The sequence below is a fragment of the Pipistrellus kuhlii genome, unplaced genomic scaffold (genome assembly GCF_014108245.1).
Source record: "Pipistrellus kuhlii isolate mPipKuh1 unplaced genomic scaffold, mPipKuh1.p scaffold_m20_p_21, whole genome shotgun sequence".
NCBI classification, from domain to species: domain Eukaryota; kingdom Metazoa; phylum Chordata; class Mammalia; order Chiroptera; family Vespertilionidae; genus Pipistrellus; species Pipistrellus kuhlii.
Window position 1 is genome coordinate 9,113,273 of NW_023425520.1, and position 15,227 is coordinate 9,128,499.

Consider the following 15,227-nt stretch of genomic DNA (forward strand, 5'->3'; position numbering starts at 1 on the left):
ACATACTTAAAAGAGTTTTCACTCAAAAGGCCTACTAGTAAATGGGAAATAACCCGATTTCCTGGTTTAGCTATACAGTTGTAGTTTATTCTTATTTCCCACATAATTTTAATAGTATAGCCGCCTTCCCTCCCGTAAAAGTGTTCCAGTTTGGACAAAATATTATATGATAACCTTACCTAAACTAGCTATTATCTTTGTTATAGAACGTTAAGCTTTGGCTGTGAAGCCAACTATATAAATTAGGGTTGTAATTTCCCCATAAAGATACAATGGTCAGATTGGTTAAATCACCCGGCCTTTTCCCATACAGAAGAGTCATGAATCTGGCAATGTAAACAACATGAGGAGAGCTTTCAACAATGAAAGCATCAGCTCCGTACCTCTACATTTTTTTTTTTTGAATTTGCTATTTATACAGCCTGCCATGATCATTTTGGAATAATGGGGAGTCTGCCCAGCCACGAGGGATTTTAAATGCCACCAATAGTAATGAAAAAAAGTATTACACTTTTGTCTTATTTCTGGCTTCCCAAACAGAAAGCAGAGGTAGAAGTTTGAATCAGGAGCTATTTATTTTTAAGTTAATAGTATAAAAGAAGGCCTTCTTTCCATCAAACTCCCCTCCCCACTACCGAGCCTAGAATTATTAGGAATGGCATCTCCATATAATAGAAAAGCTGGACACCAAGCATTCAACTAAAGTCCAGGGTCCCCTGTCACACTTCCCTCCCTAGCTCTCCCAAATAGCTAGCTCACTCTGTGAGAAAGTCAGAGGAGAGGCTACTGGGAATGGGGAGAGCTAAGTTAGTGTTCATCCGGGATAGCAATTTGCAAGGCAGCAGATCTATTATACTTACCCACACTCCAATAGCAGCACCCTAACCCTGCGGGATGCCATAGATTCCAGAGACCTGGTCTCCCACCCCACACTGTCCCAGCACATTCTGGGCATGTTTGCACATATTCTTGTCCCGCATTTCAATCTGAGATAGCAGTTCTCAGTGTATCTCAGAGTTCAGTCTGCAGATAGCCTTATACCGTAAGTATTCTAAGCTTAAGAACATTATCATCCACCTTCGGTTAAATTTGTTGGCTAATAGGTGATGGTTCTGAAGAACCCAATGAAGGTCCCCAATGCCATAAATACAGATAGACCGCTGGTGGGTTCCAGAGCAAGGTGCATAAGGTGCCCCATGCTGATGTCTCCTTCATGACCCTGCCACTTTACCAGCCTGGCAATGGCAGCCATGTCTGACATGTGAAACTTGGGGTGGTAGGGAACAGAACCAGGCATCCATGGGGCACACTGAAGCGTGGTCCAGTGTTCATTGGGGCTATAGTTACCTTACCCACTCAATCAGTTGCCAGGCTTTGGGGTTCTTGAAGACCTGTTGGACAAAGCTTCGAGAAGCCGCAATGTAGGCATTTCCCATGAACAAAGGTAAATTATTAGGCGGAGTGTCCTTTATCTTCCATATACATACATGTTGGTTATGTATATTGTGTCTTTTGCCTCAGTGATATTGCCGGTGAGATATTTTGTACTCGGTAGGTATCTTCTACTCCATACTGTTCTTCCCATTCAACATCTTGAGGGCCAGGACCATCTCGGCATTGGTCTTTATAGGGCAGTCTGTTCTGCATGTATTTAGGAAGTATTTCCATGGCCCTGAGCTCTGGAGAAAGTCTTCCATACTGTTTAGGTCCACCTGTACCCCTCCCAACTGCCCTCCTCTACTGGCCTGATTGCCCACAACTGCCCTCCCCTGCAGGCCATCTTGTGGCAGCAATCTTGTATCCACATTGGGGTGGTCATCTTGTGTGTTGGAGTGATGGTCAATTTGCATATTAACTCTTTATTATATAGGATAATAAAAGCTTAATATGCAAATTGCCCCCTTGACTGGGAGTTCGACCACTCCCTATGATGTGTGCTGACCAACAGGGAGTGGTGTGAAACATGGCGAGTGTTGGCAATGAGGACACTGGCAGCAGGTGGCAGTGGAGGCACTGTCAACCCCAATGGGCCCCAATGAGAGCAGGACTCTGGCGGGATGGTGGAGCAGGTGAGCGGGCAGTGCCAGGCCAAGGTGGGTGCAAGTGGGGCCTGATTGCCCCGCAGACGACCAGCAATGGTGGCAGGGGGGCCTGATGACTCAGGCAGAGGGGAGTACATGAGGACCCAGGGGCCCAGTTGCTGTCCAGGGCCCAAAGGTCAGCTGGGACCTGCCCTTCCATGCCAGACACTTGTGCTTCGATCGCTGGCCATGCCTAAGGAACTCACCTGTGCACAAATTTCGTGCACCGGGCCTCTAGTAAAACTATAAGTATACACATATCCGTGATTGTATGGAACTCTATAAAAACTATTTGGGGTTATAAGAGTGGAAAAGTTTGTCAGATTATTTTCTCTGTGATCACTTTTTGGATTTTTGTAGTATTTGTTCTTATCAGTTTAATATTTTCTCTGTGAAATTAAGTTTATAAAAATTTCAAATGGAGACTCTTCTTTAGGTTAGAAACTTGTAAAGAATGTGTAGTGATAGAGGTCCTCACACCTCTTGGCATAGTGGTTTCCAGCAGTTTTCTTCCTTCACTTACATCAGCTCTGGACTCTGGTCTGAGTGGGGGGTGTTCTGGTGGGCATAGAGCTCAGGGACCCTGGGGCTTTCGGAAGAATACAAGTCTGAGACGGGGCCATGTCCTCTCTGCTAAGTAGGACAAAGACTTCATCACATGTGTGAGAGCTCTTGCTAGGCAAGGATCCTGTTATGTGCTGGTGTCTTAGGTTTGTTCTGAATCCAAGCTATTCTTTCGCCATTGATGTCCTAGTGTCTCTAGGTCAAGTGTAATGACACATTTTAGCCCAACATACCCACTAATTTGTCCCTTTTCCTCCAGAGCAGAGTGGTCTTGGCCTTGGTGGAGACTGACCCAGGAACCAGATGAGCAGAGACCTCTGCGTTCACACCTGGCCATGCTCCTATTATTTGGAACTTGAGAAGCGATGGGTTCCTGGAAAACTTTGGTTAACTTCACTCTCACTAAAATTTCTGACTGATAAAACTGGAGACTTTCTTGTCAGCTTTCCTCTTGCTGATATAATTGAGATCAAGAAAGAAGCTTCTAATTTTATCTTCAGTTCTGTCACCATCCTGGAAAAGGACCATGTCAAGCACTGGTTCAGTTCCTTGCAGCCTAGTAGGAATGTTGTTTTCCATATCATCGAACACTTCTGGAGAGAGTTGCTGCTGTCTCAGCCAGGAGCTGCTGTGGAGGCATCATCTTCCACCATGACCAAGGGGAAGGAGCTGACTGGTCTCATGGCATGTTCCCAGAAGCGTCTAGAAGATGCAGCCAGAGTCCTACACTACCAGGGTGAGCAGCTGGACAGCATAACGAGCAGCCTGGACAATATGGAGTCTGACCTGGATGTGGCTGACAGGTAGAGAAAAGTACTGCAACCATAAGCTGCTCTTTTGGTGTCTTCCATATCCCATATTTAATACACATTCAGGAAACAGTTATGCTGGGCTGGATGCTCTGGGCATATAGACAGTAAAAGAACTGTTGCCAGATTTAGTGTAAGTCTTTAATGAGGATACGTCATTCAATCACCAGATAAGCCAAGAAGAGAGAGAAACTGAGTCTGAGAGGCCAAAGAATTTGAGATCACACACACTAGGTTTATTAACAGTTTATTTTTTTTATATAGCTGTGGAGCAGCCAGTTTTCAACAGAAGCATTTTGGCTCCAGAAGTTACCACCTGAGCTGCTGGACCAGCAACTCTCAAAACTTGGTCTTGAGGCTCTTCTACTCTCTTAAAAATTGAGGCCCCAAAGAGGTTTTGTTTCTGTGGGTTATGTTCTATTAACCATGTTTTTTAAAACAAAAAAAACTAAAAGTATTATTGTTTAAAGAGTAAAATAATAAACTCATGACTTAGTAATGTGACATTTAAAAAATAATATCTTTACATTATTATATTATTACTAGAGGCCCGGAGTACGAAATTTGTGCACAGGTAGGGTACCTAGGCCTGGCCAGCGATCAGGGCCAATCTGTGGGGTGACTGGGGACAATCTGGGGTCCATGGGCTGGGGGCAGCTCCTGTGTTGAATGTCTGCCCCCTGGTGGTTGTTCTGCTGTTTGGTCAATTTGCAATTAGGCTTTTATTATAAAGGACCTTCGGGTCCTTGTTTGACCAGAAGTTCCACCATTAGACCGGGAGTTCGACTGCTTGCTATGACATGAGCTGACCACCAGAGGATGGTGTGGAAACATGGTGGGTGTAGGTGGATGCGGCACTGACAGCAGGAGGCAGTTGAAGTGCTGCCCGCCCCATGGACCCCAATGAGAGCGGGGCTGTGGGGGGATGGTGGAGCAGGTGAGGTTGGCACCAGGCCAAGGTAGGTGTGAGCTGGGGCCCAATCACCCTGCCCATCATCCCACAGATGGTGACCAATGGTGGTTGTGGGAGCGGGGCTGCCATCAGGCTCCTAGGCTCTGAGGGAACCATGTGGGGGACTCGGCCCTGACCAATCATCCCACAGGCAGGATGATACAGCAGGTGAGGGGGCAGCGCCAGGCCAAGGTGGGGTGCCTGGTGTGGCTGTGAGGCTATGGGTGCAAGTTGGGGCCTGATATCCGAAGGCCACCCCAATGTACTTCACCCGTGTACCATGCCTCTAATTAATTCATATATATATAGTGGCCAGATTATTATGTTTGCTGAGTGCATAATAATCTGGCCACTCAATTAGAGGCCCGGTGCATGAATTTGTGCATGGGTGGGGTCCAACCAGCCTGGCCAGGTGGAGGGGACATGGGTGGTTGGTCGGCCAGCCTTCCTGCTGGTCAGACTCCTGGTTGAGGGGACAATTTGCATGTTAGCCTTTTATTATAGAGATATACACTGAGTGGCCAGATTATTATATGTTCTGTGTGTGTGTGTGTGTGTGTGTGTGTGTGTGAACAACCAGTCGATCAGTCGCTATGATGTGCACTGACCACCAGGGAGCAGATGCTCAATGTAGGAGCTGCCCTCTGGTGGTCAGTGCGTTCCCACAGCAGTAGTGTCGCTCAGCTGACCATTGGGTGCCAGATGACGGGCTCACAGCTGGCAAGCACTGTGGTGGCGTGAGCCTCTCCTGCCTCCATGGCAGCACTACTGAACAGTGGTGGCGGCAGGTGCCCAGCCCAGGCTTGGGCTCCTCCCCAGCCACCTGCTGCTTCTGGCCCTACTACCTCCCCCAAGGGGTCCCACATTTTGAGAGGGCATAGGCCAGGCTAAGGGACCCCACCAGTGCACCGGGCCTCTATTATCTTATCTAATAAAGAGGGAATATGCAAATTGACCATCATACCATCACAGTGGAGGTGGGGTTTCCATAACACAAGATGGCTTCGCCCACAGGGGAGGCCGAGTTCCCATAATGAACCTTAAGGAGCAATTGGCAGGGACCTGAGGCTGCATGGCGCTGGGCCAAGTCAGATGACCTGAACCTGTGCCCCCTGCCTGGTGGGGCTTGACAGGGACCTTAGGCCATGACCCCCACCCCGGCGCCAGGGACCTGAGGCTGTGCTCCCCTCCTGGTGCTGGGCCAGGGGACCTTAGGCTCTGCCCTCCTCCCAGCGGGGCTTGACAGGGTACCTGAGATTGAGCCCCACACCAGGTTGATGGGGACCTGAGGCTGCCCCTCCCCCCCTCTGGCAGGGCTTGATGGGGACCTCAGGTCACTCTGCCTACCTCGGCACTGGGCCAGGGGACCCACAGGTATGCTGGGGGACCTGGGGCTGCGTCCCCCGCTCCCCCCAACCCAGTGCCAGGCCAGAGGACTTGAGGCTGTGCCCCTACCGGTTGGGGATTGACGGGGGACCTGAGACTGTATCCCCTGCCCAACGGGGATTGACGGGGGTGGGGCTGGCTCGGTCTGGGTCTCACACAATTTTGAGGCACCTCAGGTGGGTGGGGACTTGACTCTGGGTTCCACAATGTGTCCCAGACTTTGACAGAAGGAAGATTTTCACATGCATTTTACTAGTCTTTCATCTCTGACACTTCTATTGATATTTACAGAGAAAGGGCAAATAGCAATATTAAAATATTTCCTCTAATTAATCCCCTTTTAATGTGCACAAATTTTGTGCACCAGGCCACTAGTTATATAATAACCAATTCAGTGAAGAATAGCCCTGTTTGAGACATTGCACCTCTGTAAAGTGAGGCTTAGCAGAAGACATAAGGTTCCCATGCCTGCTGCTGCAGTGAGTGCTCTGTGCCTTTATAAAACCCCTGCCTGCACTGAGATACTAAGATGGGTTTTGGTACAAGAGATCATGTGATATTTGTCTTTCTCAGATTGGCTTATTTTACTTAGCATAATATTTTATTTTCCAGGTCTATACATGCTGTTCCAAAGGATAAGCAATCCCTCTTTTTTACAGATGCATAGTATTGCATTATGTAAATGTTCCACAGCTTTTTTATCCATTCATCTACTGATGGGCACTTGGGCTGTTTCCAAGTCTTAGCTGTTGTAAATAACGTTGCTATGAACATAGGGGTGCATTGGTGTTTTGGGGTTTTTAGGATATATTCCCAGAAGTGGGATTGCTATCTCAAAGGGAAATTCTATTTACAACTTATTGAGGAAACTATACTGTTTTCCATAGTGGCTGCATCAATCTGCATTCCTACCAGCAATGAACTCCACATCCTCACCAGCATTTGTTGTTTGTTGATTTTTTTATGGTAGCCATTCTGACATGTGTGAGGTGATATTTCATTGTGGTTTTGATTTGCATTTCTCTGATAATTAGTGACTTTTAGCATTTTTTCATGTGTCTCTTGGCCATTTGTATGTCTTCTTTGGGGAAATGTCTATTCAGGTTGTCTGCTCATTTTTAAATTGGATTGTTTGACTTCCTTTTGCTAAATTATATGAGTTCCTTATAACCCCTAATTGGATGCATCACTGGCAAATGTGTTCTCCCATACAGTTGGTTTCCTTGTCATTTTGATAGTGGTTTCTTTTGCTGTGCACACACTTTTTATTTTGATGCAGTCTCATTTGTTTATTTTCTCCTTAGTTTCCTTTGCCCTAAGGGATATATCTGAAAACATATTGCTATGTGAGATGTTTGTGATTTTACTGCTCGTGTTCTCTAAGATTTTTATGGTTTCATGCTTTACAGTTAAGTCTTTATCCATCTTGAGTTTATTCATGTGTAGGGTGTAAATTGGTGGTCTAGTTTCATCTTTTTGCATGTGTTTGCCCAGTTTCCCAGCACCATTTGTTGAAGAAACTGTCTTGACTCCATTGTATGTTCTTTCCTCCTTTGTCAAATATTAATTGACTGTAATGGTGTGGGTCAATTTATCGGGTCTCTGTTCTAATTCATTGGTCTATAAGCCTGTTCTTGTACCAGTACCAGGCTGTTTTGGTTATAATGGCTTTGTAGTCTAGCTTGATATCTGGTATTGTGATCCCTCCAACTTCTTCTTTTTCAAGATTGCTATAATTATTTGGGGTCTTTTATGGTTCTATATAAATTTTTGGAGTATTCTAGTTCTGTGAAGTATGTTGTTGGTATTTTAATAGGGATGGCTTTGAATCTATAGATTGCTTTGTGTAGTATAGACATTTTAATTATATAATTCCTCCAATCCATGAACCTGGTATACATTTCTGTTTGTTTGTATTTTCCTGTATTTCTTTTTTCAATGTCATAGTTTTCCATGTACAGGTCTTTTATCTCCTCAGCTAAGTTTATTCCTAGGTATCTTTCTGTTGCAATGGTAAATGGGATTGCTTTTTTAATTTCTCCTTCTGAGAGTTTGTTATTGGTGTATAAAAATGCCATCGATTTCTGAATATTAATTTTATATCCTGCTATCTTGCCAAATTCATGTATTAAATCTAATAACATCCTGGTGGAGACTTTAGAGTTTTCTGGGTACAATATCATTCCATCTGTGAATAATGACAGTTTTACTTTCTCCTTTACAATTTGGATGCCTTTTATCTCTTTTTCTTATGTGATTGCTGTGGCTACGTCTTCCAGTACTTTGTTGAATAAGAGTGGTGAAAGCAGACATTCCTGCCTTGGTTCCTGTTCTTAAGGGGAACACTTTTAGTTTTTGCCATTGAGTATTATGTTGGCTGTAGGTGTGTCATATATGACATTTATTAGGTAGAGGTATGATACCTCTATTCCCACTTTACTGAGAGTTTTTGTTAAAAAAAAAAAAAAAAAAGGGGGGGGGGGGGTGCCAAAACCGGTTTGGCTCAGCGGTAGAGTGTCGGTCTGCGGACTGAAAGGTCCCAGGTTCGATTCCAGTCAAGGGCATGTACCTTGGTTGCGGGCACATCCCCAGTAAGGGGGTGTGCAAGAGGCAGCTGATCGATGTTTCTCTCTCATCGATGTTTCTAACTCTCTATCCCTCTCTCTTCCTCTCTGTAAAAAATCAATAAAATATATTTTTTAAAAAAGGGTACTGGATTTTATCAAATGCTTTTTCTGCATGTATTGATACGATCTTGTGATTTTTGTCTTTCAGTTTGTTTATGTGATTAATCACATTTATTGATTTGGAATATTGTACCAGCCTTGCATCCCTGGAATAAATCCCATTTGGTCATGGTGTATGATCTTTTTAATATATTGCTGGATCCAATTTGCTAATATTTTGTTGAGGATTTTAGCGTCTATGTTCATCAGGGATATTGGTCTATAATTCTCTTTCTTTGAGGTATTTTTATCTGTTTTTGGAATTGGGCTAATGCTGGCCTCGCAAAACAAAAGAAGTTGGGAAATATTCCTTCCTCTTGGATTTTTTGGTATAGTTTGAGGTGTATAGGTGTTCGTTCTTCTTTGGTAAAATTCCCATGTGAAGCCTTTTGGACCCGGGCTTTTTGCTGGGCGTTTTTTAGTTACTGCTCCTATTCATCAGCTGTTACTGACCTATTCAGGTTTTCTGATTCTTCTTGATTCAGTTTTGTGAGATTGTATTTTTCTAGGAATTTGTTTATTTCATCCACATGTCTAGCTTGTTGGGCATATAGTTGTCATAGTATTTTCTTACAATCCTTTGTATCTGTAGTATCGGTGGTTCCTTCTTTACGTTCTTTTCTGATTTTATTTATTTGGGTCTATTCTCTTTGTTTCTTGATGAGTCTGGCTAATGGTTCATCCATTTTTTTTTTAATCCTTTCAAAGACTAGCTCTTGATTTCATTGATTTTTTTGTATTGTTCTTTTAGTCTCTTTTTCATTTATTTCTGCTCTGGTCTTTATTATTTCCTCCCTTCTTTTCTTGTTGTTCTTTTTCTATTTCTTTAAGTTGTAGGCTTAAGTGATTTATTATTAATTTTTATTGATTTTTGACTTAGGCCTGTAGCGCTATGAACTTCCCTCTCAGGACTGCTTTTGTTGTGTCCCAGAGATTTTGGATGGTTGTGTGTTCATTTTCATTTGTTTCCATGAAGTTTTTTGTTTCTTGATCTCGTTGGTAACCCATTCATTGTTTAATAACATGCTATTTAGCCTCCATGTGTTTGAATGTTTTTTGGTGTTTTTACTGTTGTTGCTTTCTCATTTTATTCCACTGTGATCTGAGAAGATGCTTGATATGATTTCAATCTTCTTGAACTTGTAGAGACTTCTTTTGTGTCCTAACATGTGAACTATCTTTGTGAATGTTACATGTGCACTTGAGAAGAATGTATATTCAGCAGTTTTGGGTGAAATGTTCTGTAAATGTCAATTAAATCCATGTGATCCAGTGTATATTTTAGAATAGTGGTTGCCAACCGGTGGTGACTGCTGCTTTAGTCACTGTTTCCTTGTTAATTTTTTGCCTGAAAGATCTATCCAGTGAGGTCAGCAGGGTGCTAAATTTCCCTACTATGACTATTTTTGTTGATCTCTCACTTAAAGTTTCCTAGAAGTTTTATATATATTTAGGTGCATAAGTTTACCAGGGTAATATTCCTTTATTATTATATAGTGACCATTGTTATCTCTTATGAAGGCTTATATTTTAAAGTTAGTCAGATATGAGTTTTGATACCCTAGCTTTTTTTTTCCATTTGCATGGAGAATTTTTTTCTATCCCTCCACTCTCATACTGTGTGTCTTTTGTTCTGAGGTGGACAGCTTGCTGAGTATAGTAATCTTGGTTTCAGATTCTTGCTATTCATTACCTTGAGTACTTCATGTCATTCTCTTCTTTCCTGTAGAGTTTCTGATGAGAAATTTTGTGTCAGCCTTATGGGAAATCCTTTGTAAGTAACAGTTGCTTTTCTCTTGCTGCCTTTAATGTTCTCTCTTTGTCTTTAATTTTTGGCATTTTAATTATGATGTGTTGGACGTGGGCCTGTTTGGATTCTTCTTTTTTGGGATGTTCTGTGCCTCCTGAACTTTTTCCTTCACCAGATTAGGTAAGTTTTGTGCCGTTATTTATTCACACAGGTTCTCTGTCCCTTTCTGCTTCTTCTGGCACCCCTATTATGTGAATACTAGAGGCCCGATGCACAAAATTTGTGCAAGAGTAAGTTTCCTTCCCCAGCTGCCAGCACCAGCTTTCCTCTAGCACCCAGGACCCAGGCTTCCCTCCAGCTGCCAGCACTCAGGGCTCAGGCTTCCCTCGCAGTCCCAGCTTTGTCCAGAAGGTTGTCCAGAAGGACGTCTGGTCTAATTAGCATATTACACTTGTATTATTATAGACTAGAGTCCCGGTGCACGAAATTTGTGCAGGGGGGAGGGTCCCCTCAGCCCAGCCTGCACCCTCTCCAATCTAGGACCCCTTGGAGGATGTCCAACTGCCAGTTTAGGCCTGATCTCAGGGATTGGGTCTAAATCGGCAGTTGGGCATCCCTCTCACAATCTGGGACCACTGGCTCCTAACTGCTCACCTACCTGCCTGCCTGATTGCCCCTAACTGCCCCCCCACCCCTCCCCTCGTCGCCAGCCTGATCACCGTAACTGCCTCTGCCTGCTTGCCTCACACAGCCTGTTGTTGGATCATCTGTCTGGTTGTTTCAGTCATGATGGCCCCTTGCTTTTTATATATTAGGATTATTATTATTTTACACTGTCCCTCAGCTCCCTTAAGCTGTCTTCCATTTCTCAATTGTTTTTTCTCTTTGGTTCTCTGAGTGATTATTTCAACCCCGTGTCCTAATTCACTGATTCAATCCTCAACTTCCCCTAATCTGTTGTGTATTCTTTCCAAAGTGTTCTTTACTTGTGCTGTGTCATTCTTAATTTCTGTTTTCATAGTGACAGTATTTTTCCTCATGCAGTTGGGCATCTTTTCCATCATTATTCTGAACTCTATATCTGATAAGTTTCTTTCTCCATTTTATTTATCTCTTCTTCTGGAGAATTCTCTTGTTCTTTCAATATGGGGGTGTTTCTTCGTACCCTCATTTTGGCTGCCTGTTTGTGACAATGTATTAGGTAGATCTGCTTCTCCTCTCAATCTCTAGTGCAGGACAGTGTCAAATGCTATTTCTGACTAATTAGATCAGTCAAAAACTCAAAGCCTCCGGAGACCACCTTCAACTGATAGGATTTTCTTTTTTTGAATTGCCCTCAGGCAATAATTCATGGGTGCCGCAAGAGTTGTTTTCTATGAGGTTGGGCAATTGCTTTTGCCTGGAGGCTAATTGTTATTCTTGGTCTCTTAATGGGCCTCCTTAACTCCCCAATAAGGGCAAGGTGTTTTCCAATAGGGTGTGTCAACTGTTTTCCCCTCAGGCAAGGCTGCCTTTATAGCCAATGTCTGCATGAGGATGGCCTTTGCAGCATAAGAGAATGACTCAGTGTTGGAAACCTGGGTTTCTGCCTTCAGAGCTCTAACCCCACAGTCTCTGATCCTGGCTTCTGCTCACACAGCTCCAGTTCACTCTGCTGGAGCACAAGGTGAGTGGCTCCACAGGGATTTTGTGCATTGGCCCTTTGAGTGGGTATCTGAATTTCCAGCTGTCTCTCCCTGGCAGATAGCAACCCTGCTGCTTTTCACAGCTAGATGCTATGTGGCTACCCTTCTCAGTTCTGGTTTTCTACTGGGGGGCTCAGATTAGGGATCAGATCCCAGAGTTCTCAGTGCACCACCCCAGCTATGATCTGTTCCACCTACCAGTCTCTATGCAGCCTCCACTTTCAGTCTTTGGTTATCAGGGTTAACCTCCAATGAGTCTTCCTTTAATTATTCAGGAAGTTTTTCTGTATTTTATTTGTAATTCCAGTTTGGTCCTGGGATCGTGTCTCTGCAGCATCGAATTACTCTGTCACTATTTTTAACCTCATCCTCCTTTACAGCTTAGATTTACCAATTAGAGATCTATTATAAAGCTGAGGGCATATCCAGTTGTCTGGCATACAGGTTAAAACTCATGAATGTTCATTTTTGATCACTGCAGAAAGGAAATTTCTGCAGTGATCAGAGCAGATAAGAGCAGAACTACTGTTTTCTTTAATCCCATGAGCACAGAATATCTTTACATTTATCTTTATATTCAGTGTGTTATTGTCTTGATTGTACAGGTGTTACATTTCCTTGGTTAAATTTATTCTTAGGTGTTTTATTATTTTTTATTTAATAGTAAATGGGATTGTTTTCTTAATTTCTTTTTCTGATAGTTGATATTAGTGTATAGAAACAACTGATTTTTATATATTAATTTGTATCCTGCAACTTTACTGAAATTGTTTATTCTAACAGTTTTTTGTTGAAGTCTTTGGGGTTTTATATATAATGTCATGTCATCTGCAAATAAAAAGTTTTACTTCTTCCTTTTCAGTTTGGATGCTCTTTATTTCTTTTTCTTGTCTGATTGCTGTGGCTAGGACTTCCAATACTATAATGCAGTGTTTTTCAACCTTTTTTGGGCAAAGGCACACTTGTTTCATGAAAAAAATCACGAGGCACACCACCATTAGAAAATGTTAAAAAATTTAACTCTGTGCCTATATTGACTATATATAAAGTAATTCTCTTGAATAGGAATCAAATAAACACAAAGAAAGTATTTTATAATTACTTTATTATGAAATATTAAGTAAACAAAATAGTGAAAAATTATAAAATTCTTGTCTTGTCTGCACCTACGGCACACCAGGCAACATCTCGCGGCACACTTGAAAAACGCTGCTATAATGTATAAAAATACCTAGTTTTCTTATATATTTCATACCTCATACTTATCTTGTTCTTGATCTTATAGGAAAAGCTTTCAGCCTTTTACTGTTGCTTATGATGTTAAATGTGGTTTTTGTCATATATGGCCTTTAATATGTAGAAGTACAAACCTTCCATAGCCACTTCGTTGATAATTTGTCATCTATTGTGTTGATCATATGATTTTTATTATTTATTTTGTTAACACGGTACATGTCACATTGATTGGTTTTTGGTTGTCAAACTATCATTGCGTCTTGGAATAAATCTTACTTAGTCATGGTATATAATCTTTTTTACATATTGTTGAATTTGGTTTGCTAATATTTTGTTGAGGTTTTTACATCTGTGTTCACCTGGAATATTTGCTTAAAAATTTCTTTTCTTGTTGTAGCCTTGTTTAATTTTAGTGTCAAGGTAATGCTGACCTTATGAAATGTGTTTGAAATTGCTTTCTCCTCTTCTAGCTTTGGTAAAGTTTGATAGGAATTGGTATTAATTCTTCTTTAAATGTTTTGTAGAACTCACCACTAAAACCATGTGCTCCTGGACTCTCTGTTGGGTTATTGTAACTTTTTAATTTTAGGATTTTCATTCGATTCCTTTTATATAATTTCCCTCTATTAATAGGCTCTATTTGATGAATCATCATCATCATAGCTTTTTAACTTGATTTCCTTTAATTCCTTGAATATTTATAAGTGTTTTGAATCTTTATCTGTTAATTACACTATATGAACGCTTTCAAAATGGATTTTATTGATTGTTTAGCTTTTTTGTGGGTCCCCCTCCCTGTGTATAGGTCACATTTTGGTTTCCTCATATCTTTTTTTGTTATAAAAGTTGGCATTTAAAATATATATTGTTGGTCTTTGATGTGGACTGGGAGCCCAGAACGGTTATATCTCCAATCAAAGCTCTTTTAAAAATGTCTTTTTTTCTTAAAGATTTAAGTATATTTTCCAACAAACAAACAAATACCCTATGTAATAAAGATATAATATGCAAATGGTCGTTAACACTATGAAGCTAATGACCGACCTGTAATGACTGGATCACAGATCAGCAGGAGGGTGGCACAGATTCCTTTCCTGCATCTTTTGTGAAACTCTTAGTTTTCCCTCTGGTTTTCCACCAGTGAGATACAATGATTAATTTGTGTATGTTAAACCAATATCAGTATCCTGGGATTAATACCACTTAATCATTAGGTAGTATTTTTTATATATTGTTAGATTTGATTTACTGATATTTTCATAAGGAATTCTGCATCTGTGTTACTGAGGGACATTGCTATCTTCTTGTTTTCTTTTAATGTCCTTACCAGGTTTGGGAGTAAGAATTAGAGTGGTCTTGTGAACTGAATGGGCAAAGCATTCACTTTTTGCTCTAGTTTTTGAAAGAGTTGGTATATGATTATTATTTTTTTCTATATGTTTACAGAACTCATCAGTGAAGCCACCTAAACCATAGCTCACTCTCACCCTCTGTGGAAAGCTCTTTAATTACAGATTCAATTTCTTTGTGAGCTATTTTTTTAAAAATATATTTTTGTTGATTTCAGAGAGGAAGGGAGAGGGATAGAAAGATAGAAACATCAATGATGAGAGAGAATCATTGATCACCTGCCTCCTGCACGTCCCACACTGGGAAACTGAGCCTACCACCGGGCATGTGCCCTGACTGGGAATGAACTGGGAATTGAACTAGAAATTTTCCATACTTTACTGCCTCTGTATTTATCTTTTGGTTCATCAGGCTATAATGTTCTTTATTTTCCATAAAAGAGTGAGATTATGTGGTATTTTTCTTTCATTGCCTGGCTTATTTCACTTAACATAATGCTCTCCAGGTCCACCCATGCTGCTGCAAATAGTAAGAATTCCTTCTTTTTTACCGCAGCATGATATTCCATTGTGTAGATGTACCATAGTTTTCTAATCCACTCATCTGCTGATGGGCATTTGGGCTGTTTCCAAATCTTAGCTATAGTGAATTGTGCTACTATGAACATAGAGGTGCATATATCCTTTCT

The 15,227-nt window shown here is 41.6% G+C and overlaps 1 protein-coding gene and 1 pseudogene across 6 annotated transcripts in view; one reads left to right on the forward strand and one right to left on the reverse strand.

Annotated features, from left to right (window-relative positions):
• Positions 1 to 15,227, forward strand: part of SNAP47 (synaptosome associated protein 47) — a 47,160-nt gene that overhangs the window by 5,655 nt on the left and 26,278 nt on the right. For 3 of the 6 annotated variants that reach the window (XM_045585959.1, XM_036450127.2, XM_036450126.2), the window contains exon 2: positions 2,905 to 3,448. In XM_045585959.1, coding sequence (XP_045441915.1) covers positions 2,949 to 3,448 — 500 coding nt within the window. In that variant the 5' untranslated portion in view covers positions 2,905 to 2,948. The other 3 variants (XM_045585960.1, XM_045585961.1, XM_036450125.2) reach the window with 3 other exon arrangements.
• On the reverse strand, positions 769 to 2,340 carry LOC118726142 (annotated as a pseudogene).